The sequence below is a fragment of the Dromaius novaehollandiae genome, chromosome 7 (genome assembly GCF_036370855.1).
Source record: "Dromaius novaehollandiae isolate bDroNov1 chromosome 7, bDroNov1.hap1, whole genome shotgun sequence".
In the NCBI taxonomy this organism is placed as follows: domain Eukaryota; kingdom Metazoa; phylum Chordata; class Aves; order Casuariiformes; family Dromaiidae; genus Dromaius; species Dromaius novaehollandiae.
The window spans coordinates 36,375,760-36,399,020 of record NC_088104.1 but is presented as its reverse complement, the minus strand read 5'-3'; the positions used below and the strand labels follow the sequence as shown (position 1 = coordinate 36,399,020).

Genomic DNA, 23,261 nt, shown 5'->3' with positions numbered 1-23,261 from the left:
GCCTTTAGCAGAGATCAGCAGCTAGAGAACAACATCCAGTCAGAACATAAACTCTCTCCTAAAGCCTTTATTGTGCTCAGTTTTTCTAAACTTATTTCCATTTCAGAGCTGTCAAAGCCTCTGCTTTCAGTCTCTTTCAGACTCTTAAGTGTCAAAATAGGTAGAGCTTCCTCACGATATGACTCTCATGTTACCATCTACCTTTGCTCCCCTTCTTCTGTCTACTTCTTCTGTTATCTATTATAATTTCATAGTTTTTGCTAGAAGGAAACATTAGATCACTTAAACACATTGCCAGTATAATGCAGGCACAAATTTTACCCAGCTACACCTGCCTGCAACCCATACACTTTCATGAAATGAAAGCAAGAGATTGAATTGTGCACTGCAAGAGACCCTGAGGTACCAGCCGTACCCAAGAATGCCATACTGGCAGGAAACTTATTGGTGAGCTCCACACAGATAAGCCTTCACTGCAAAGAAAGATAGTGAACCTTGCTAATCCAACATTCAGAAAAACTCCCTTCCAATCCAGAATCTGAAAGTACAATCCTAAATATGTGAGAATGACTTACCAGATAATCTTTTTTTTCCCCCCTTAAATATCTTTACCATCTCTCAGCAATGGAATACCTTTTCCAGCCCCGGCTAATTGACAGTATTTAGAAGAGGTGGGAAGAAAACCCAAAACAAAAAGAAACCCACACCACAATATGAATGACAAAGGAAAAACCCTCCCTGACTCACATCAGAATCATAAAACCTAAGATTTTACTATACTTACTGTTTCACTGCAGAGCCCTATATGTTAAGGGAAAGCTTAAGGCTGATGAGAAAAGGCGATGATTAGAATGGAGCTCTAAATTCAGACTCAAAACATGACTTGTCCATTTGTTTCTGAAACTGCTTTGCAGAATAAATTTTAACTAGATACCTAATCTAGTACTTTAGAATCCAAGCTACGGCAAGCCTATGATCTTTCTGAGTAGCTGTACAAATGTTTCACTATCCTCTCAGACAGAGGACTGCAACCTTACAGCAAGAGTGTAATCATGTAGCGTAACACTCTCACCACTGGGTTGCACCATGCTCTCAGGGGCAGAGATTCAACTACAGCAGCAGGAATGGTGCCTTCTGAAAGAGCTTCGCAGCAGGAGGCCATACAGAATTCTGTGCACTGATAATGGAAATCCTAACCTCTACCAACGAGCAGTGCACGCTGCACCCAGAGGATCAGCGATTTCCTGTGACTCTTAGGGGTAGAAGCTGTGGTGGCAGATCTGTAAATACCTGGGAAAGTGCTAATCCTCTGGATTTTTAGTAAAAGCAGTCCTGGGGAACAAAAGAAAAGGGGGTTAAAAAAATATGGCATTTATGAAAAAAAATACCCGCTATCTCAGAGAAAAAGGCTGACTTAATGAGCAATAATGAGCAAAAAAGAAGGGAACAGACTAACAGCTAAAGAGGTTCTGCTATGGGGGGGAAAGGGGAGGGGGCTTGAGACAGAGCTAAAAGACAGTCACTCCACTGGTAATTAAAAAGCACAAAGTGCCTAACAGAGCTCATTACAGATTATAATAATATGTGTACTTTGATCATACAAGAAATGAGAGATTTCAGGTCACTGGCAATCCAAGGCAGATCTCTTCATGATTTAATTTCTACCCAGCTCAAGTCACCACCACCCAGCTCGTCAGCAGCGATTAGATGTTCACCTGTTTAACAGTCAATGCCTTGCATGACATGAATTATAGAACGACACAAGCCCATTTTCTCATCAGTTTGCTCTTTGCTTTACATTGCAGTCTGTCATGCCCCATTTCCTTCAAAAGTAAAACAATAGCAAAAAACAACTCACTATTCATATTCATCAGTTCTCAGTTTATAAAACCATCCACACATTATAAAAACTAACATCTCCAGTAATGATCTTGTTTGGCTGTACTGCATATATGAAGCTTGAAGATCCTGAATCAGTAATAACATCAGTGAATGCAGAAATTTGTATTCTGACAGACCCATGGGCTTTAACAAGGCTATCCACATACTCACATTGCACCACAGAGGCTTCAGCCTCCAGACCTGACAGCTAGTACCTAACAGCTACAGATGCTGTACTTGTTGTGTGGTTCAAGAAAGCTCAGAAAAGAGGGACTGTCACAGCATTTTCTAGGCATGTGTCAGCTGGTAATTAGTATAAGGCAGAGCCAGCCTGCAGATGACCTGGTTTACCACAGCTTTACCTGGCCAGTCTCCCCTACGCTTCACCAGTCAGATTGTGAAATCTCTGCAAGCTTAAGAATGTCTGACTACAGTTCTGATCTTGGAAACTGAAGATTCTTCCTTCATAAACGAATTAGAGTACAAGTACAGCTTACTATTTAAAAGGCTACTGTCAAGTACAAAATATAATCTAGTAGGAAAACTTCATTAAAGTCACCGCTTGACTCCCTATGCATGCTGAATCTCTCATGTTCTGAAAGCAGAGAGCTGCATCCTTGCTGAAATGCCATCTCCTCTACCAGGTGACCCTGCAACAGCAGCAAATCAAGGATGGAAGGCTTCTGTTGCCAAAAGGGCAGATTTGTCCATGAGGACGATCTTGTCCTGACAACCTGACATCACTGTGATCTGACCTTGTTTACACATACACTTTGTTATGCTTGTCCTGTCCCTTTCCCTCTCCTTTTCTGAACATTACAGTACCAACCTCACTATCAAGAGCCCTGTTCTGAGACTGTGGAGGAGGGAGGAAATGGCACACAAGAGAAAATACAGTGTCAAGTTTTAGCTCTCCTCTATTTCTAATGGAATGACTTCAAAGACAGCAGAAAAACTAGACTCAGTCTGCTCCCATTAAAGCCAGTGAGTTTTCCCAATGACTTCAGTAGGAGCAAGGCCCTATATTAGGAAAAGCATACGTCATTGGATTCGGATAATGTACTTACGAGACAGAGTTGTGGCAAAGCGGGTGTTTTAAACAGAGCTGTAGATGTACATAGCAACTTACTCAACCTCTACTCTATTTGGCAGGGTTGTAAGAAAAATGAAAAGACAGCAGACCAACAGTGGAAAAGAAAGGTGAAAGACAAGGAGGTAAATACCTATGACTTACTGGGGACTGGGTTATCACTCATTGTACAACTCCATCTGGCTCAGCTGCTTTTCCCTTGGAGGAATGAAAGAACAGCTGTGTAGGCAATGCTTGCTTTTCTGACAGCCGTGTACCTCTTCCTGTGCCTGTGCATGGTCCAGAGCTTAGATACCAAGCTGTCACATCCATGTGAGAGGAGGGAATGAAGCTAGGAGCACTTCCTCTTGCTCAGGCTTGGATCCCAGCACATAAACATGGGAGCCATCATGTCAGTACAGCCTATAAAGAATCTCAAAGGCCTTCACCTGTGGCTGATGAGGCTGAAGCACATGGGATAGAAACCAAGTTTAACCAAGCTACACAACTAAGCAGAAACACAAGACTTGCTAAGATTTGAAGAAATATCATTACTATTGTGACAAACAATGTGACTTCTAGTACTAAGGAGCTTTCCAGCTATAAGAGGAGACCTGAAAATAATTAACTAAGTATAACCTAAAGCAAGGGTAAGGTTAAGCTAGAATATGCCTTAAAGACTGGGTGGAGAAAGCTGAATGGGGCCCTCAAATTAATCAGAAGAATACTGGGACAGGAGGGAAAGGAATCACAATCAACATGATAAATATACTTTGAAATGTAAATACAAAACCAAGATTTGCTACTATCTGTCAGACACCAAGGTGCCTGGGTAAATTCAGACATGCAATTGAGCTTTCATGTTAGGAGTACTGTTACACTGCCACTTTAAAACAGGTATGCACTGCACAGACAACACAGACAGTACGGTTGACTCAGGATCTAAGTCAGTAAGAATACAAAGATTTGTTAATAAGACAAATCTAAATGATTTAAATAGTGCTTAAATGTGAATCAATGCCCCTACCATTTTATCAAATTCCTCTTCCACTTCTCATTCACGCTAGTCACTTCACATTCACAATAGCTTTGTGGCCAAGGCCATCTACTGGTGAATGGGATGTGCAAATTAACAGCATTTTGGCTGGCCAGATTTAGCTAGTGCTTGTCAAGATTTACAGACACATGCAGCGAAACTGTGCCAAGCAGCTGTTTACTCTTAAGCAACGTCTAGTTAGTAAGCATGATCACAGTTTGGGATGAACAAGTAAATAACTAAAGCATTCCTGAATTCCACAAGAACGTAAAGATATGTGATTTCATCCAGGGGAGAAGAATATGGCATCTTTAATCCCTGCATCCCCCCAGTTCAGGCCTACTCATCTTGACACCTGATTGTTCTGTGTAAAATGAAACAGTGGTGTCAGCCTTGCTACTAAAGATAAGGATTTTATCTTAAAAATCACTACCAAACCTAGTAACCTGGTTTTCAAGAGCTATTGGGGCCTGAATGATGAAGTTTGCAGGCTAAAGCAGCAAATATTTTAGAATGGTATGTGCAGACATTTACAGGCTGTAAACCATAACTGGATCTTACTTGTCCTCCCCAATTTACAGCAACAGAAACGGAAGCCAGACAAGGAGATGAAAGGGAAATAAAGCAAACCCAGATCCTTACACACTGTGATTTCTAAGATGAGGGCTGAGACAAATCAGCAAGAGCACTAATGTACAGTGACACAGAGAACCTCACATCATTCTAGTGCTCCCCGTTCAGCATCTTCAGGGGCAGTAAATCCATTCTTTAATATTATGTAAAACTCTCAGTATATAACCCTGGATTACAGTTTTGTTTGCCTTATTCTGGCAGGAAGCATAGCAAAATGCCACATAGTATGGTTTACATACTTCTCAGAGTGCCTACTGCTTATTCCTAAATCATGGAAGAGGTATCTAATAAAAAGCTTCCCTTAGCTCTTTTTAAAAATACTGTAACACTTAAATATTATGATTTTTAATGAAAGGTGTTAGAACGATGGTACTGGAAATTGCTTCTCCTAATTACAGCAAAATACTTTCCTCCATCTTAGTCTCTGAGTCTTAAGAAGTCTGCTAAGATCAAGATTAAACCAACTTCACTGTTTTGTCCTTTTTGTCATGAGTATTTGGAACAGTCTTTACAGCTCCTGTAAATCACATTAATTATACTTACTTTACATTTTCAAAACAGTATACAAATCCTTTCAACATGCCTGGGTAAGAAGTTTAGCTTTATCTTTAAAACAGAGATGGGGACACAAAACTGTTCTCATGAACTCCTGTTGAACTGCACATAATTATCTCAAGCTACTTAGACCATTGGCCTAGCTGTTCCAGAGACAGCAACATCCAATTTTAATGATTGGCTTACTTCTGCAAAAAAACAGAGAGGACTTCATTTAGCTTTACTATTACATGGGCAGCCCTCCTTTTTAATTCACGGTTTAGATTAATTTTTCTCCTTACGCCTCTAAATTTGGAATTGCCTGCATAGTACTGAATTGAAAGGAACGTTGCTCATATTACTTATCGAAAGCGTCAAAAAAAGAAATCTTGGATCCAGTTTCCTGGTGCAACGCTAGAAGTTTGGTACAGGAGAGATTGGAATGAGAAAAAACACTGATAATGGCTCTGCTCTAAATTTCTTGATCTCAAATACATTCAAAAGCAAGATTACCTCAAAATGTACAGGTGATGCCAGACAATCTAAGAAGTCCATCTACCTCTATTTCATCTCAAATATTATTCAGTTAAATACTGTACAGTCCCTGGGGAAAAAAGAAACATGAAAATAACTCAGGAGGGCCACCAGCCATGAAAATGCTGTTTATCTCCAAGTAGCATCATTTCTTCTGGGAACGTAAGAAGTTGGCATACTCATAATACTGGCCTGTGCAGAACTGTGCCGTGCAAATGCCTTGGATGAGCGCTAGGACCAATTAAATTTATATTAGCATGTTCCAGGGAAAAGGCTTTATTGTAATGCTTCAGCATAGTGTAAATTTCAGAAACGATTTTGGGAAACAAATATACAAAATCCATCCCTCTTTTGAGTGAGATAGGAGGAAGGGGAAAGAGACCAAAAAGTGTCTGATGTGTTATGTCAGAACATTTATAATGGTACATAAAGACATTGCAGAAGACATTTATTCTAATAGCCTTGGATGTTCAATCCGTGTAATAGTCCAGTCTGGTTTTGCTCCTTCTGTAAATTCTCTTTGAAACCTGGAAAAGGTAGCACAATAAGTTAAGTTATTAAAATTCACTTGATCATTAAAGAGCTACTAACACCAACAAGAAAACGCGAAGAAACATTTTACTTCGTCATTATTCCTGTAACAGCTCATTAAGCTCTCATGCTTATGGCCCAGCATGGAAAATCAAAAATCACTCCTACTGCAAGAAACAAAGCTCACTGAATTTATCAGGAGTCTTTCCACAGACTTCAAAGTGTTTTGGCTCAGATCCCACAAAAGGGATCAAGCAGCAAGAGTAAAGATCCTGATATCAACAGAGTACCAACTTTTCATAGCAATAAACATAAATATAGCTTTGTGGCAAACCTTCATCCTAAATAAAGGGTTTCATTTTAATGAGATGGTAACTGTGTTGCAAAATGATGCATGGTGGACAAGAACAGCATAACCACATTGCTTTGCTATTACACACCAGTCTGCTCTTGGAAACTGCCTCCTCTAGACATCCAAATGCTATAGTAACATCCAGCTTCCAAAGTCTCTAGTATCCTTGCCCGCTGAGTTTAGGTCAGTACTGTGAATAGCAGAAGGAATGCTTACTTGCAAAGATAACTCTCTGTTAGAAATTAGAAATTCATACTTAATGCCTGAAGTGGAGGCTCTTGAGATTAACAGGGGTGTGAGAAGCCTCCAGCTCTAAGGAAGACGCTGAATATGGTTAAGGGATGGATCCAGGAAAATCCATCCATGAGAAAAACATGTGTCCTCAGACTGCTTCTTTTATTCTGAGGCTCCATGTCACAGACCCCACAGTTTCTCCAGTTCAAATACGGGTTTAGAAGTCACTGATTATATTGTGGTTCTCAGACAAAAGCCCTCACTTTTTCCAACTTCTGAGAACGTTATTTGCCATACGTTTTGCCAACTGTGCAGGTATTTTTGCATTGCTCTGACAAAGTAAACTAATACAGACATTATTTATAAACATTCCAATGAAAATCCATCTACTTGACTAGCATGTGCTTCAAGGGCTTAGATCACGGTCGCATGAATTATCCGAACACCAGATGACATTTGTCTTTTTCTATCTTTCTGTGGAAAGCATTCAGCTACATATTTTCCTTTTTTACGGGCTACTTTTTTGAGCTAATTGCAGTACTGACTTTTGTGCAGGAAGTAACAAGTCAACAGTATTGCACTTGACTGCCTGGCTTGCAAGAAACAGGAACCAAGGACTGATACTGGCCTCTTTCCTGAAAGCTGCAGGAGCAGCATAGGGAAGAATCAGAAACCCTATTCAATGCTCCAAGTATTGCCCTTCCTGATGGAGAAAGAGTTCTCACTCATCTCAAACTCAGAAACAAGGTAATAACATGATGACTTTAATGCGTATTTAAAAAATTTGCCCCTAGAATAAAAACTGGAAAGCTGGATGAGAGCTCACTTAGATTAGAAGCAAGGTAAATCAAAACACACCACATTCTGCACTGTCCTGCTCAGAATGCTTCCACTTCCCAAACTAGTTTCCACACAGCTAGCCTATCTATATGCCTATATACAGTCTATAGTGAAGAAAAGGACCAAGAAACTTACTCATAGTTTGCTGTTAAAAGATGTTTTTTTTCTTTCGTACGTTCATCTCCAAACATAATCTGGAATACTTTGGTTTCACCTGGTACCTCATCAGGTAAATTAGCACCATTCAGATACCAAAAACGCATCAGTATACTAACAAATTTCCTTCCTGTTGGAAATAAAACCAAAGCATAAGTTAGATCTCTTGAACAATACATGTTTGTCATTGGTCTAATATTCCTATTTGCAATCTAGCATTTGTTCTACTGAGACCCAGAAAGAGCAACTGACTTTAGCAAAAAAGAATGCATAATAGAATAATGAGCAATTAAGCTATTTAAGACCATATTCATGCTGTTTAGCAACAATAAAATTACATTCAGCAGAAAGGTATGTAATTCATTACGAGTTTTGCCTGACATGGTATAAAGTCAAACTGCATGAAAAGCAGGTTGCTACAGGTTCCAAAGACAACTATTGATACTACAAAAGTACATACAGCAGAGGGGATGAAATTCTGGGACTAACATACAGAGAAAAAAAAATCCCAAACTCCTAACCCAAAAACAGGAAAAAAAAACTCACTGGGTTTGAGAACCTGAAATGCTCACTGGAAGACCCATGCTTAGACTATGAACCACCTCAACTGTGTCTGATGGAGAACCAAGTACATAATGCTGGCATGTAAACAAAGTAAAACTTTTTTGAGCTCATCATTAGTTTAAAAATCACGATGTCCTAGAACAGAATATTTTCCACAAAAGCAGAGTGGAGGTAAAAACAACAGAATTCATTTCATTATCCAGTCCTCATTATTCTTTTTGCAAGATGTATTTTCATGGTCCAAGTAAACAGCTTTCTGTATAGAGCATAATTGTTTTTGTAAAATTAAAATAATTTTTAGAAATAAATATAAATACATTAAAATAAAAAAACAAGTATAATTGTTTTTTTGAGTGGTTTCAGATGAGTAAGGACAAATAAAATAAAAATATGAAATTAGAAAGAAGTGGAATGAGCAAAACTTAAACAGAAGTCAAAGCAGTATTATGACTCATTAACAGTAATGTCTCAGGCTCTGATTTAAAAGGAAATCAGGGAGCTACACACAGAGGGAACTATAAACAGAAGAACAAGGAATGAGAAACAGAATTCAAAAAGACATCTGTAAGGAGAATGCCTGCTAGGACCAAACCAGGAAAACAGATTGCCCATTGATGAAACATTTTAAAAGTCTAAACATACCATCATCATCATAGTAAATGCGAACATCTCCTTCTGTTGTGTACATGATTGCATCTATGTCAGCTGCTAAGGCATCCCTGTGGTTGTCAGGAAGCAATGAAATTTTTTCCTTCAAAACCTTAAGTGCCTAAAATTAGAAAAAATGTAGCTTAGTTTTTCATCAGGAAATTGCAGTAACAATCTTTTCTACTGCAGTTAATAAAAAGAGCTATATCACTATAACAGTGAAATATACAACATAGAGGACGTGAAAAAGCACTTGGGCACTCCCAATCCCAAATTCAGCCCTATTAAACAAGACCTATCTAATGAATAGAATGAAATCCAATGAAACCCAAATATTTAAAAAATCTTTCAAAAAGTTACTGCCAAAACATAAACTGCAAAGCAAGGCACGTAAGCCTAAAAAACACCAGTTAAGCTTGCTTCTACAATCATACTTACACTGTGCCTTCTCACTGCTGCCTTCTCTCCATACATATATTCTTTAACTTTTGATTCAATTATTCCTTAGTTATCTCTCATAAATTTCTTTGAAAAGCAATTCTATTACCCCTACGTTTATATTTGTCATTCAGGGATCCACATTCCCATTAGAAAATGTTTAGAAACTTGCAAACCAAGAAAGACTGAAAAACCATTGCTTTTAGAGTGAAGTTTCATATGACATTCAGAGCCACAGCACATGATTGTCCTAAGGACCTATGCAACTGTTAAGCAAAATGGGTGCAGTGTATGAATTGAACATAAGCATCACCTCAAACACCACGTGACAAAGAAAGGTCACAAAGAAGGAATGATGAAGCTGTTCAATGTTTATTTTTAACTCACTCAGCTTTTAGCCTAACTTAAGTTGCCATTTTTGAAAAACGAACAAATCCAGAGGTCATACGGAAGCAAAAGAGGCAATCTTCACTAGAAGCCACGCTATCTACAAGAAAGATGTATAAAATTTGCAAAAAAACAGCTTGGTATCACAACCTCAGTCAGCGCATGTTCTGGTTACACGGGGTCTCTGGGTTTATATTAGCCTTGATCACCCAGAGTATTTAAGATGAGCAGAGAAAGAGGAGGTGCTCTTTCAAAATAACTATAAGAAACAAACTCACATTTTATTGCTATCCCTGCTCAGAGAGAGGAGACAAGATTGTCCAGTGGGGATGCACTAGAATAGCACCAAAATTTTTGCTGCAAAGGCATGGGTGGCAATAGGGCAGGTCAAGCTGACATCCAGTAACAGCGCTGACACAGAGCTGAAGTAGCTCCTCCACTTGGCTCTGCTGCATCTGCTACCTCCGTCCCCTGGGAAGGCCAAGAGAACTTTAGCAATTAAAAATTCATAAAAAGACAGAACACACAGCACTGATGTTTAACTAGCCAGGTCAGTCACATCCCTGAGATCATGACAGAAGACTGAGGCCTCCCAGATGAGACCAATAATTGGCTGCATGATCTGCTTGGGGCTGGACACCTATTAGGACAGCAGGGATGAACAAAAAAACGCCATCTAAATTCTAGTGCACCCACTGAAACATCCAGCTATACTATCTGCTTCTACCAACAGAGATATGCAACTCTGCCCTCCCTCCAGAACCCACCAACTTTCAATCTCTTCTGGTACACGCATCTTTTTGGCATTTGGTCCCTATGTTCAGTGGCAAGGACTATTACTTTTTTTTTTTCTATATAGTAACTTTAAAATAACTTTCCTGCCTTGAAATTAAACATAAAAAGTGGCAAGACAAACAGAATTTCCCTGTTCAGTGTTAGAAACTTTTTTCTCAAATTATACCAAAATGGCAGTGTTTGTAGATATCAACAGGCGGGAATGTGTGTTATTTCATAACTGAAAATCTATTGGCAGAGTAAGAGATGGGAAGTATTTACCTCTTCTGATACAAGTTCTTCCAGCAGATCAAGTTTACGCTGAGACAGCAGCTTTGAAACAAGAGAGAAGGCCTGCAAAAAACACATGAACGGATAATTCTAGGTTGGCTTATTATTCAGCAAAATCCATCATCATGAGACAAGTGACCCAAACATTCCATGACTGAAGATTTCAATGTTTGCAGTGTATGTCATTATCGAAATGCCACCCCCAGCATTAAAAAAGAACTGATCAAAATAGAAGGTTTCTTTTCTATTAAAGAAAGTAATTTGAAAGGTATAATAAATTCAGTCTCATTCAAAGAATCAAACCTTTTGAAAATGGGGAAGTAAACACACAACTTGCTAAAAAAGCATTACAGTAATCTATAAAACTTGTTTTTAGTATCTCTTGATTAATTCAAACAACCTACATCTTTCCCTGTAAACAGTCTGTTCCCCTGCCCTTTTTCCCAGCCCATCTCCCAGTTTCAGTCAAAACACAACTTCAGGCTAATAACAAATTCCTTTATGAGTCTGGGTTAGTCTCTAAACCTTAGGAAACTCAATCTCCCTTTTCCCTCCATTTTGCAGATATAGCTACATATGATGATGTTCCTATGTATCCAATTAGTGTACTTGTGAAATACTGACAGCATGTTTAGCTTTACAATTAAAAAAAAAAAGGAATAGGGGCAAGGAAGAACATGCAGTTCTGCATGCACTGCAACTATTTCAGTGTGGTTTTCTTCAGCTCTCTTAATCAGGGATCTGAAACTCTCGAGCATTTTAACATTCTGCCCCCAACACCTTTTTCTAAAAAAAATAAATTCAATAACTGAAGTTTCACAGCAGTTAACTTACTAATTTTTACAAAATTAGCTTTGAGATCTCTAGCTCCCTAACATACTTTGTTGAAAATGCTCATAGGGTTCATAAACTTGAATGAACAAGTATATGCACCAGTTCTATGACTGCCTAAGCTTTGCCATCTTAGGAAAAGCAGCTAAAAAGATATATTTTCCCTCAGTGCATCTGGAAATGTCTTTCTTCACACTATAATGGGGATGGCTAAAACAGTTCATTTTAATTTTTGGATCTGGGAAAATAATAAAAACAAAATCCCAAACTCAATCTCAAAACCAAAAAAGCATGCCTCTGATTATTCTCAATTCTTCCAAAAGCAAGGTACTTCAAGTCAAAAGCTAAGAACTTGATCTCACTGTTCTACACTCAAGTTTCATAGTAGCTACAGAATGCAGACACTCAGACATTTTAACATAAAATTAAAAATGCTATCTACAGCGAATTCAACAAACTTCAGAAGATGTCAGCACCAAAGACCAACCAAGCCAAGGCTCGGGTGCTGTCTATGAGGTGGATCCCAGAAAACAGAATTCAGTACAAATTTTTCCTTGAGCAAAGGCAGACATGTCTCATGTCACTGTAGTACTACTTCAGAAAGCTCACCACAGCCACGTTTTCAGCTCTGTCATAATAATATGGTCTCAAAACATCTCACTCTACATATAAAACAGGAGAGAAAAGATTCTCTTGCACAATGACTCCAGAAGCTGAAAAAGGAGGCACACACACCTGTCTCTGCAGACCAGCAGTACCAAGTTTAAAGAGAGCATCCAACAGTGACATGTATCTCTATCCTGTCAGACTCCTGACATAAACCAATATCTTTTGTTGCCAGGAGATTGTTCCATTTTAGCAGCGCGTTTTCAGGAGCGTGTTGGGAACCTGGATGAAGTCTCCCAGGTGAAAAGTCCAGCAGATGAGCAGAGCCTTCCTGCTGAGTGATGGGGCACTGCCAGCCTCAGCTGCCCACTGGCCTTCCTTGCTGCCAAATGACACTCGGGGCCGCGCCCCCGCATACGAGGGGGCCCCAGTCCCACACACGGGCTGAGCCCTCGCACAGGCAGCCCGACCCGGCTCTGTCGCCCGACCCGGGCCCGCCGAAGGGCAGCAGGGAAGGAGGGGCGAGAGGAGGGTGGGCCTCGGCCTCACCTGCTTGGCCCCTCGTGTGAACTCCTCGATGCTGAAGTCCTGGTCGAAGTAGAGGCGGATGAGGAGATAATAGAAGCGGGTGCGGAGCCACATGATGGGGCTGGTGATCCTCACGACAACGACCTTCCGCTGCGGCCCGTCGGCCCCCGGCCCGCGCCCCTCGCTGCTGGCGAACCGTACGGCGGACGGCAGCAGGCGGAGCCCCGCCGCCGGCAGCAGGGCCGCGGCGGGCAGCGGCTGCGGGGTCCGGGGCCACCCCGGCGCCAACGGCGCGGCGAGCGCGCGCACGAGCCAACGGCCGCGCCGGGAGGCCGCGCACAGGGCCATGGCCGCAGCGGTCCCCGCTCTCTGTCAACCCGGCCGGCCGGGGCCCTACCTAGCGCGCTCGGGAGGAAACAGAGCCGCGTCCGCTAGTTCCCCTCTTACGGCGTGTTATCCGGGAGGGGGGTGTGGGGTAACCGGCGGGTGTGGGTCGTGCTCGCTCAGCGGAACGCAGAGTCTCGCACAGCTGCCCGCGTCTCCCACCTCGCGGTGCCCTCCGCAGGACTCCCGCCCGCAGAAAGGCTGAATTCACTGCCTCCCCGGCCCTTACCCAACGGGAGGAGGGGAACGATTGTGCGCGAGTCCCTCTTTCCGGGGGATGGCGGCAGACGGACACGCTTTACCGACTCGGAAGCGGCCATGGAGCAGCGGGAGCAGTCGGTGGAGCTGGTGGCGAGCCTGGCTGGGGTCACGCGGGAGCGGTTCCTGCGAGACATCTACCCCCGGGTACGGCTCTGTCTGCCCCCTCCTACCCCACCGGTAGCTCCGGGCCTGTGGGCTGCTCTCGGGCGAAGTGCAGGGCTTCTCTCGCCTCGGGCTCGGGGAGACCCCTGAGCGATGTGGAGTCGCTCCGCTCGCCCCCGACTGCTCTGGGCGGGGGGGGGGGGGGGCCGGTAACGGCGGGAAGGGAGTAACGGCCGCTGTAGGCGCGCGAGGGTTTGTGGGGGGGGCGGCAACGGTCGCCGTGGGCGCGCGCCGGCGGCGGGAAGGGTGTAACGGCCGCTGTGGGCGCGCGGGGTGGGGGCAGCAGCTGCTGCTGTGGGCGTGCGCGCGGGGGGAGGGCGGCAACGGGCACTCTGTGCACCGGAGGGGGGCTGTAGCGGGGCGCAAGGGCAAACGGAACAATTAATATTGCTGTGTAGTAGCACAGCTCTGGAAAGGTGCTAGCTTCATTCAGCCCTGGAGGAACTAGAACAACGCGTGTTGGCCTAGTAAAGAAGAGTAGAAAGACTCTTCTTGCAGATTTGGGGAGACAAAGGTCCTTATCCAGCAGTAAAATCTAGTGCAGGCAAACCTCAGAGACTCTGCTACCCTCATGAAGAAGGGCAATGAAATTAGGGTTCTGCTCCTTCCAGGGGCATTTTTTTTATACCCATCTATTTTTTTATTTTATTCTCCACAGGGAGTTGCTAGCAAACAAAATGTATCTTTAAGTATCTTGCTTAAAACCAGAAATAAAATAAATCTGCTATCTTTTGTGAAAATACATGTTTTTCATAAATACATGTTTTTCTAACAGTCAAGGTTACTTAGAAAATAAAGCAGTTAATTAGAGAAGGATTCAACAAATGAAAGGAAATAGTTTGGGTTAGCAGCCTGATACTAAACCTAATCAATTTTGGTTTTGATATCTTTTATAGGAGGCACCATGATTCATTAAAATAACTGTAGGTTTAGGATGAAGGAATTTCTGGTGGCTAACCCCTCCTGATCTGCTGAATAACTCAAGCAGTTGATCTGTCTTGTGTTTTAATTTTCTTTAATGCTGGTTAGAAAACATGTGACTGCCATTTCTTTTTGTTATTACTGCTTCCTTTTTCTCCAAGGTCCTGATTCAAAGCAAAAGAGTCTTTTTACAGTATCTTTTGTGTGCACTGAATCAGACCTATTCATGGTTGTCAGCATTAATGAGCTGTAAAAAGGGGTTGAGAAAATATAGCACCACTACAGCCCACCGTCTACACCTTAAATGTATGATCTTCTATCTGTTTTCTGCTAGGCTCTGGCTACAATGACTAAACTATTCCTTAGCCTAGCTAGGTGCTTCAGTGACTCTAGAATATACTCAGTATTAAAGCTGTGTTTACCTCCATATCATTGCCTTTCCCACTATGGAAGAGCATGCAGTAAATAGAGAAACAGTCTCACAATTTCCTGCATTTTGTTTCAGCATTCTGATTAATGCTGTTGTTTAGTTGTAACTTTGTGCTGCAGGTCCTGGTATTCAGCTGAGTTGTTTGTGTGCGCTTAGTCTGAAAAACCAGTTCTGGATTTTTTCACTGGATGCTACCATCATTTCACAATTTTTTTGTTTGTTTGCTTCCTTAGCGAAAGCCAGTAGTGCTGAAAGGAATGGAACTGGGTACTTGCACAACCAAATGGACAGTAGATTACCTGAGCCAAGCAGAAGGATCTAAAGAAGTAAAGATTCACGTTTCTACAGTGCCACAGATGGATTTCCTCAGTAAGAACTTTGTGTATAGGTACTTCGTTCCAAGGCCTCTTGTATTTAAAGGCATGTGCCTTTAAAAATATAGTAAATCTGTTTGAGGGTAGGAAGGTGAAGATACTTTATTGTGAAAAACTGAAACTGAGTTTCAAATTATTGTCCTTGATTTCCCCCTCTTCCCTTCATTTCACAAGTATCTTAATACCATAAATAAATGCTACAAGGTGAAAAGAGAGGCCAAAAAGGGCTTTAAAAATGATGACATGGAGAAATGATATAAAGAGATTTTGACAGAGCAATCTTGGAGGAAAGTTGAGCCTGGTATTTGCTGATATAAATAAGAAACTTGATACTAGATAGTATGCTATTTTGCTCTAATTATGTAGTGTCTTTTCAATGTTATTGAATAGTGCTAGTTTCTGACAAATAATGTGCCTGAACCTCTTTGAATGCTGGCATGTGGCAGGCATGCTATTCCAGTGTGTTTACTCTAGAGGGATGTTACTAATTAGAAACCAAACTCTTTTCAAAGTTAGCATGTGCAGCCTCGGTATGTTCAAACTACTGGACACGGCACGTTTCACCAACTGTTTAATCTTGATATGGGTCTTACAGACTCCTGGTCTCCTTCGAAGTTCCTCTCGTGTAGCTTGCCAAAACATTTCTTTCGAGTTCCTCTCATCTCATCATTGTGTTATTGTTCTTCAAGGGTAAATGCCTTTATTTTAATTGTCGTTTGTTTTCCCTAAGTGGGAACAAGATGTGTTCAGTCTCTTAAAATTTTAAGAAAGCAGAAGCATGTGCTGTAAGTGTAAACAAATTACAAGTCTTTGTGAGTGGGGGAAAAAAAACACCATATAATCATGCTTTTATATTCTGCTTGCATGAACACTGAACTTCTGAACCTTTGAAATCAGATCATACTTGAATGATTTTGTCTGACCTCCATATTTCATTCCCTCTTCCCTCACCCATTTTTTTTCTTATTATAAAATCTCTTACTGTGACATTCACAGACATACAGTTGATCAGGTATTTTAGGTATATAGAGGTGCTTGGGTGGAGCTTGATTCGGGCAGGTGTTAAGAATTAAATACTTTCATCTACTTCACAGAAAATTTAGAAAATTAGGAGACTTTCCATAGCAAGTCTCCTATTCTAATCTGAAGGGGGAGTAAGTAGATCTAGAAGAGCAGGGACAATGAAGACTTAACGTGCAGCTCCATGATTTTAAACTGATGTGAGTACCACACAGTCCCATTGTAAGTTGCATGATTCTGCTCCCTTCTTTGTGTTGGTTTTTGCACTCATCCAACCACTCTGTGAGCTGGTGCAGAAATCTGAGTGGTTTTTTCCTGCTGTTTTAGCTTTGTGAGCAGGTTGACCTTGTGGTCACATGAGTGCCAGTGCTAGCGCAAGGCAGGTGAGATGACTAGGGAGGACAGCAGGGGCAGACTGTGGCAGCGCCAGCTTGCATGAGTTTAAGCTGTAGTGGAAGTACACTCTCAGCTGATGATGTGATTTGGAGAGCTGTAAGGAACAAACAGTTTCTTTTGCCTTCAGCAGGAAGTGTAAATGGGCAGGATATAACAATTCAACCCATAATTATTGTCATACTCTATTAACAGTGGCTTATTTTTTCTTTTGTTTTTTTCCTCTTAAGATTCAGCTTGCATTTATGTACCTAAAAGTGTTTTGGGTCCAGTGGCTTCCCTTTAGCCCAGAAACAGTTTTCTTGGTGCTGAGCTTTCGTGCAACTTTACAGAAATAGGCAAAAAACAAGCCTAAAAATTACATCCTTTTAGCAAAACAGTCTGTCTAATCAAGTACTGTCAGGTGTAGGCCAGACTTTGAATGTAATTTACTCTAAAGATCTTTCTTACTTTGTGACTCAGACCATTGAGACCCTGTGAACTCAGGGGGATCTTACCAGTGTATATAAATACCTGATGGGGCAGTGTAAAGAAAACAGAGCCAGACTCTTCTCGGGGTGCCTAGTGACAGGACAGGAGGCAATGGGCACAAATTGAAATACAGGAAATTATATGTAACCATTTAAAAAAAACCCCTTTTTACTGCGAGGGTTGTTGAACACTGGAACAGGTTGCCCAGAGAGGTTGTGGAGTCTCCGTCCTTGGAGATATTCAAAACCTGACTGGCTGATCTGCTCTAGTTGACCTGCTTTGAGCAGGTGGGTTGGACTAGATGATCTTCAGAGGTCCATTTCAACTTCAATTACATGATTCTGTGACGCTGTTTGGATCTATAGTGGGACTATAAACTAGAGAGGTTTGTAAGTGTAGGAATTTTATCTTGTAGAACTCTTCAAACATTCACTGCAATCACTGGTTAGTCACCATGTTTTGTTTTGTTTTGTTTTTTTTTTTTAAAAAGGCAAGTTGCATTTTTTGCTATCCGTGCTATGGTAAGAGACCCTATGATTTTAAACTCTGTATTTAGATTGTCTTGTTACATTGATTCATTATATGAATTTTGATATTTATATTTCAGAACTCTGCCTTTTGATACATTTGTACAGAGAGCAGCTGAAGTCAAACACACAGAGTACTTTCTGTCTGAGGTAATTTCCTTAGTGCCACAGTTTCTTCCATCAGTTATTTTGCCAGTATTTGGAGGGAAAAGGATGACTTGTAATTTAAGGTCTCACTCCAGTAAAGCCCTTGATCTTAAATTTAGCTGTTTTATGTGGCTTGGAGACAAAGAAAAATAATCTTTCCTTGGAAATTATTTTATGTGTATACAGTGTGGTTAACTTCAGTGGTCCTGTTTCTGTTATCAAAGATAGTTTATGTGAGCAAAAGTTTCAGCACCAAATTCAGAAATCAAACCTTGCTTTAAAATAAGTGTATAATTTAGGTGTTTTGCAAGAAGATGTCATGATATTTTAGAGTTTGACTGTATCTGCTATCAAAATACAAATACAGAAATATTGTCACATAATTGTTGAGGAGCGTATGTGGGGCTACCTTTACAAAACAATGTTTAAAATACTGATTTTTCAGATAACTGTGACTAAGGAAGTGAACAGTGTTGAATGCAAACATGCATTTCAGGCTTTATGTATATAGCAAGCAGTAAGTTTTGAAGCCAGTTGAAATGGCTTCCTGCCTCTGTTCTGAAGAGCTTAAGTTAAAATCCATGCTTGCTTTGAATCCATCCAGGAAAGAGCAATATTGAAGCAGCTGTTGGGTTGTGATTTTAAGTCTCTCCCACTTCATTATTCTTCACTCTCAGTTAATCAACATATTTTTTTCATTGCTTGAGATAAGCACCAAAGAGCAGTAGTGGAAAGGCAGGATAACAAAGTAGCTGAAGTTGTGAGTGCCGCTTATTTGCACCGTATTTTAACAAAGCTCTACATTTGATTAATGAGAAATCACAGGCTCGCTCTTTAAGCGTGCTTGTAATTTATATTAGAAGACATAACTTTCTTTTTGTATTATGTTCAGGATGAAAAGTACTATTTGCGATCCCTGGGTGAAGATCCTAGAAAGGTGAGTTACTTGAGGTTGTAGTTCTAATATTGTAAAGTAACAATTTAGGAATATTTTAAGAAGCCTGTTGTCATCTGCTGGCTGTGTAGTACAGGCATACAACTAGCTTATGGTCAGTTGGCCTATGAATGTGACTGGATTTAGATCAGAATGTTTAAACCTAAGTGTCTAAAATAAGGTGGTGTTTAAAAAGAGCTTAGCCAGTTACTGAAACCTTCACCTGCCATTCTCTAGCCATTGTCGTAAGGTAATATAAAGAGTTTTCTGATAGTCTGTTGCTGTTTCAGTGCATTTTGTAGCAGTCACAGTTCAAAGCAGCTTTCTGGCTGTTCTTACTGCTGGTGACCAAGTCAACACTGAAAGGAGGATGACCATCCTTACTATTTCCAGGTGTTTGCCAGTGCTGAATGTTCTGTGGCTGTGCCCGAAGTTCCAGCCCTGCATTCCCTATGACAAGAAATGATTATCAGCTGCTTCGTTATTTTAATTTACGTATATGGTCCTCTAATGGTTATATCCTTTTTGATTCAGGATATTGCAGATATCAGAAAGCAGTTTCCTGTTTTGGCAGAAGATATTCAGATTCCAGAGTATTTTGAAAAGGAACAGTTTTTCTCTAGTGTCTTCCGCATCAGTTCAGCAGGATTGCAGCTGTGGACACACTATGATGTAGGTAATACATGTGTTTATGGGTAAATGTTGCAGATGACATTGCAGTGTTGAAATACTAAGTAGCAAATATCTGTTGGCAAAGATCTGTTATGAGACACTTTGCATATTTTGAAACACTTAAATTGCATAATGTTCCGTGTAGTGGATTTTCAGTAGAGGTATTTTGTGGGCATAATATCTTACTGATTTTATGTCTAATCCTGAAATTCCATACTTACAAGATTAAAGGTTGTTTGATTAATTCTTTACTGTTTTATTTGGATTTTCAGTTAAAAATCCAAAACAAAGTAACTTTTAACATTTTTGTCTTCAAGATTACCTTCATTTTTCATTCTGAAGATGAAACTGTTGATAATTTTACAGTGATTTGGACAGTTTGTTGCTGCAGTGCAATAGATTCCAAATAAGATTATCTTCTAAGATCGTGCAGTGTAACACATGAAGGTTTTAATATTCCATTTTTTGCACTGATGATATATTATGTGCAGACTATATATTCATTCTTAACTCTTGGCTGACATCTATCTAACTATGCCTATTCCAGGTAATGGATAACTTCTTAATCCAAATAACAGGGAAAAAGCGAGTTCTTTTGTATAGTCCTCAAGATGCACCGTATTTATATTTGTCAGGTATGTATATTACATATATCTAGTTCAGAATTTGGTGACCACAAGTGCCTTTCCAGCTGACTAGTGCTGCACTGTAGGAAGAAAATCACTGACTGACAGTTTGGTGTAAAAGAAGTCACTTGCTGTCTTTACTCTGGTGCTGTTTGCTGTCAGTCAAAGGTAAGGAATTTTAGTGGAGCAGGTTAGGAAATTTGCAGAGGAGCACTGCAGCCCACGTTCTCTCTCTGGTTGTGGTTCCACCACCTAACTGTGGAGGAGTACAGAGATCTGCCTGGATTTAAAATGGCATTTTAAAAGTCAGAGGAAGTTTTTTTTAGTGTTAATAAGATTGCAGCTACAGGAGAAAGGTAGACAACAGAAGAATATGTCTCCTCAGTAAATGAGGAGTGCCATCAGATTTGCCTGGTTTAGAAGAGTTATAGAGCAGTAAACTAGTATTATATCTGATTCAAGAACTATCACTTCTAATAATTTGTTTATGCTTTATTACTGTTTGGGAGAGTAAGAATATTTATTGTTTTTGAAAACTTTCCTAAGGTACTAAATCAGAGGTGCTGGATGTGAATAATCCAGACTTTGACAAATATCCCCTTTTTGCAAAAGCCAAGCGTTATGAATGTTACCTGGAAGGAGGAGATGTATTATTTATTCCAGGTAAGTAACCAATAGCTCTTATGCATGTTCTGGTTTTTAAAGAGTTTGATTTGCAATTTCTCATTTCTAGGGACAATAATAAATCACTAAAGCTTTTTTGTGTTTTAAGGAGGAGGATCTAAGGATGTTGGCAAAACTTGTCTGCTTTTTCCAACTGTACTAATTGGCCTAATAACTGTACTATTACATCTACCTGCAGATGTCACCTTCCTCAAAATTACACTGTATGCTTCTAAATTTTTATCTTAGACTAGGAATATAAAAATCAACTTGTGAAATCTGAAATTAGAAGAGTGAAGTCACAGAATTAATGACAGAATTAGAGTGCAGTGGCATTTCTGTTCTTCTGTAGCTCTGGCAGTTAGTGTTACAGAACTGTGGGGCAAATGACTTGATGAGAATTATGGATGGAAGAGTGACTGGACCTTTTAGAAGTTTGTATTCACCTCTGGAGAAAGGAAAGACAGGTCCTAATCGTCTTTCTGCACAAGTCGTGATATTAACCTACTTCCTGTGTTAAGATAACAATTCGTGTGATCAGGGAAAGCTGTTTAAATGATTCCTACTTCTTTTTTTTTCCATTCATCGTGAGCTCATGGCAGGTACTTACTCTGTTCATTTTCATATTATTTGGGTATTATAAACAGGACAGTAAACAAGAAGGCAGCAGCTTTTTAGGATGATTTAAAATAGATTCTTAGGCTCAAACTTGTTACTTAATTTTGAGCTTGCCATTGGTTTTCTTTTTCAAGAAACTTTTTGTTACAGTTCGTGTACATCACATCAATGTCAGCATCCGTAATTTTCTTTTATGTAGCACACATACCCATCTGACTTTGTCAGTAGGTGTGTTGGTCCAAAGTCTGAAACACTTAACGTACTAAGAACTACTGAGTGCTATAGAGATATTAGTCCAGAGCATGGTGTTAGCTTTGTCAGTGTTCTAGGATACTTATCACTGGAAAAGGAGATGTTCTTTGAGAACTGAATGTGATTATTATTGAGAAGGTAGAAGCAGATCCTCTTCCTACCTGAAAGAAACTGCTTGTTCATTTTCCAGAATAGCCCTTTCTGATGTCATCAGTATATACAAGCAACTAAGCTGCAACAAGCAGTATTCTGTCTTTCAGTTTAAAATTGAAATAGGGTAGATATTTTCATAATAAATTTATCATGAAAATGTACTATGTGAGGCAAAAATGTCTTGGCATCCTTACCACAATGATGGTGATTCAGATGAAAGGCTCATGACTTCACCATCAAATAGTTAGCAACTTTGCATGGGTGACCTGACTGATACTGGTGGTTTACATTAAGGTTTGGACAATCTGTGCAAGGTAAGGGACTAATTCTATAAAAATACATATATGGATTTAGAGTAGGAGATGAGACGTGTTCCTTGTTCACCTCATTCAGTTTCATCTTATGCACACTTACCTGTTTGCTATCACTTTAAACTTTAGTGATTGTTATTTTTGTATAAAGTTATGGATGGATGTAAACATCTTCAAGAACTTTTTAAAAGATCGCATTGTACCAAATTTAGGGGAAATGATTTTCTATAAATAAACAAAAAAGAAGGTGGTTGAAGCTTTTCCTCAACTAGATTTAGTTTGGCTGATTCTGATGCTTGTTATGAATCACATGGAAGTTTTATATATTAATTTTCATTTTAGACATTTTTCTTTCTACAGCTTTGTGGTTCCATAATGTAATTTCTGAGGAATTTGGAGTGGGACTGAATGTCTTTTGGAAGCACCTTCCCTCTGAGTGCTACGATAAAAATGACACTTATGGAAATAAAGATCCCACAGCAGCCTCTAGAGCTATGCAAATCTTGGACAGGGCCTTGAAAACACTTGAAGAACTGCCTGAGGAATACAGGGATTTTTATGCTCGGAGAATGGTGTTACGCATCCAAGAAAAAGCCTATAGGACTGATTATAAGTAAAGTAACACATTGCAAGTCACCAAAATTCTCTGAAATTAGAGAAGCATATGTTATATGGATACTGTCCAGTGTACATAAATATACTTTCTTTAAGACTAATAAAACCACTGTTGATAAACTTTGTAGGTGAATGTTTATCTTGTAGATGTTTCTTCTTGTTTTTCTTCACATGCAGTGTGTAATCTGCTTGATCCAGAGATCGCTTTCCTACAGTGCATGTTTGCAGTCCTGTGTTTGCACTATCTGTACTCTTAACTCTTACTTTTTTTGGAGTGTTTTGCTTAAATACTTCTGAATGAGAATTTTGACGTGGGCTGGTCTGACAGAATGTATGCTTAGTAGTAATTAACATCTTTCTGAATGCCACCTTGTTCACTATTGCTTTGTTAAGCTTTAGTAGTCTCTGGAGATTTTTTGTTTTTGAGTAATAGCCTGGTGGTAAGGGGGGAGGTGGGGGG

At 40.1% G+C, this 23,261-nt stretch overlaps 2 protein-coding genes across 2 annotated transcripts; one reads left to right on the top strand and one right to left on the bottom strand.

The window, feature by feature from the left end:
- Positions 1 to 5,947: 5,947 nt before the first annotated feature.
- On the bottom strand, positions 5,948 to 13,456 carry MAIP1 (matrix AAA peptidase interacting protein 1). Its single transcript, XM_026118761.2, has 5 exons — positions 12,889 to 13,456; positions 10,894 to 10,965; positions 9,007 to 9,133; positions 7,780 to 7,930; positions 5,948 to 6,214 (listed from the first exon to the last, which is right to left on the bottom strand). The coding sequence occupies exons 1-5, from the start codon at positions 13,213 to 13,215 to the stop codon at positions 6,136 to 6,138; spliced, it is 756 nt and encodes a 251-aa protein (XP_025974546.2). The 5' UTR covers positions 13,216 to 13,456; the 3' UTR covers positions 5,948 to 6,135.
- A 25-nt stretch (positions 13,457 to 13,481) lies between these two features.
- On the top strand, positions 13,482 to 22,926 carry TYW5 (tRNA-yW synthesizing protein 5). Its single transcript, XM_026104821.2, has 8 exons — positions 13,482 to 13,656; positions 15,259 to 15,413; positions 17,891 to 17,960; positions 18,850 to 18,894; positions 19,426 to 19,563; positions 20,111 to 20,198; positions 20,736 to 20,852; positions 22,547 to 22,926. Exons 1-8 carry the CDS (start codon positions 13,570 to 13,572, stop codon positions 22,801 to 22,803), a joined length of 957 nt encoding a protein of 318 aa, XP_025960606.2. The 5' UTR covers positions 13,482 to 13,569; the 3' UTR covers positions 22,804 to 22,926.
- The last annotated feature ends 335 nt before the right edge of the window (positions 22,927 to 23,261 follow it).

Coding starts and splice junctions, on each gene's coding strand:
- MAIP1 (XM_026118761.2), bottom strand. CDS start 13,215: ATGGCCCTGTGCGCGGCCTCCCGGCGCGGCCGTTGGCTCGTGCGCGCG. Junction 10,966..12,888: donor TCACACGAGGGGCCAAGCAG/GTGAGGCCGAGG, acceptor TGTTTTTTGCAG/GCCTTCTCTCTTGTTTCAAA. Junction 9,134..10,893: donor AAGAACTTGTATCAGAAGAG/GTAAATACTTCC, acceptor TTCTAATTTTAG/GCACTTAAGGTTTTGAAGGA.
- TYW5 (XM_026104821.2), top strand. CDS start 13,570: ATGGAGCAGCGGGAGCAGTCGGTGGAGCTGGTGGCGAGCCTGGCTGGG. Junction 19,564..20,110: donor AGCTGTGGACACACTATGAT/GTAGGTAATACA, acceptor TGCCTATTCCAG/GTAATGGATAACTTCTTAAT. Junction 20,853..22,546: donor AGATGTATTATTTATTCCAG/GTAAGTAACCAA, acceptor TTCTTTCTACAG/CTTTGTGGTTCCATAATGTA.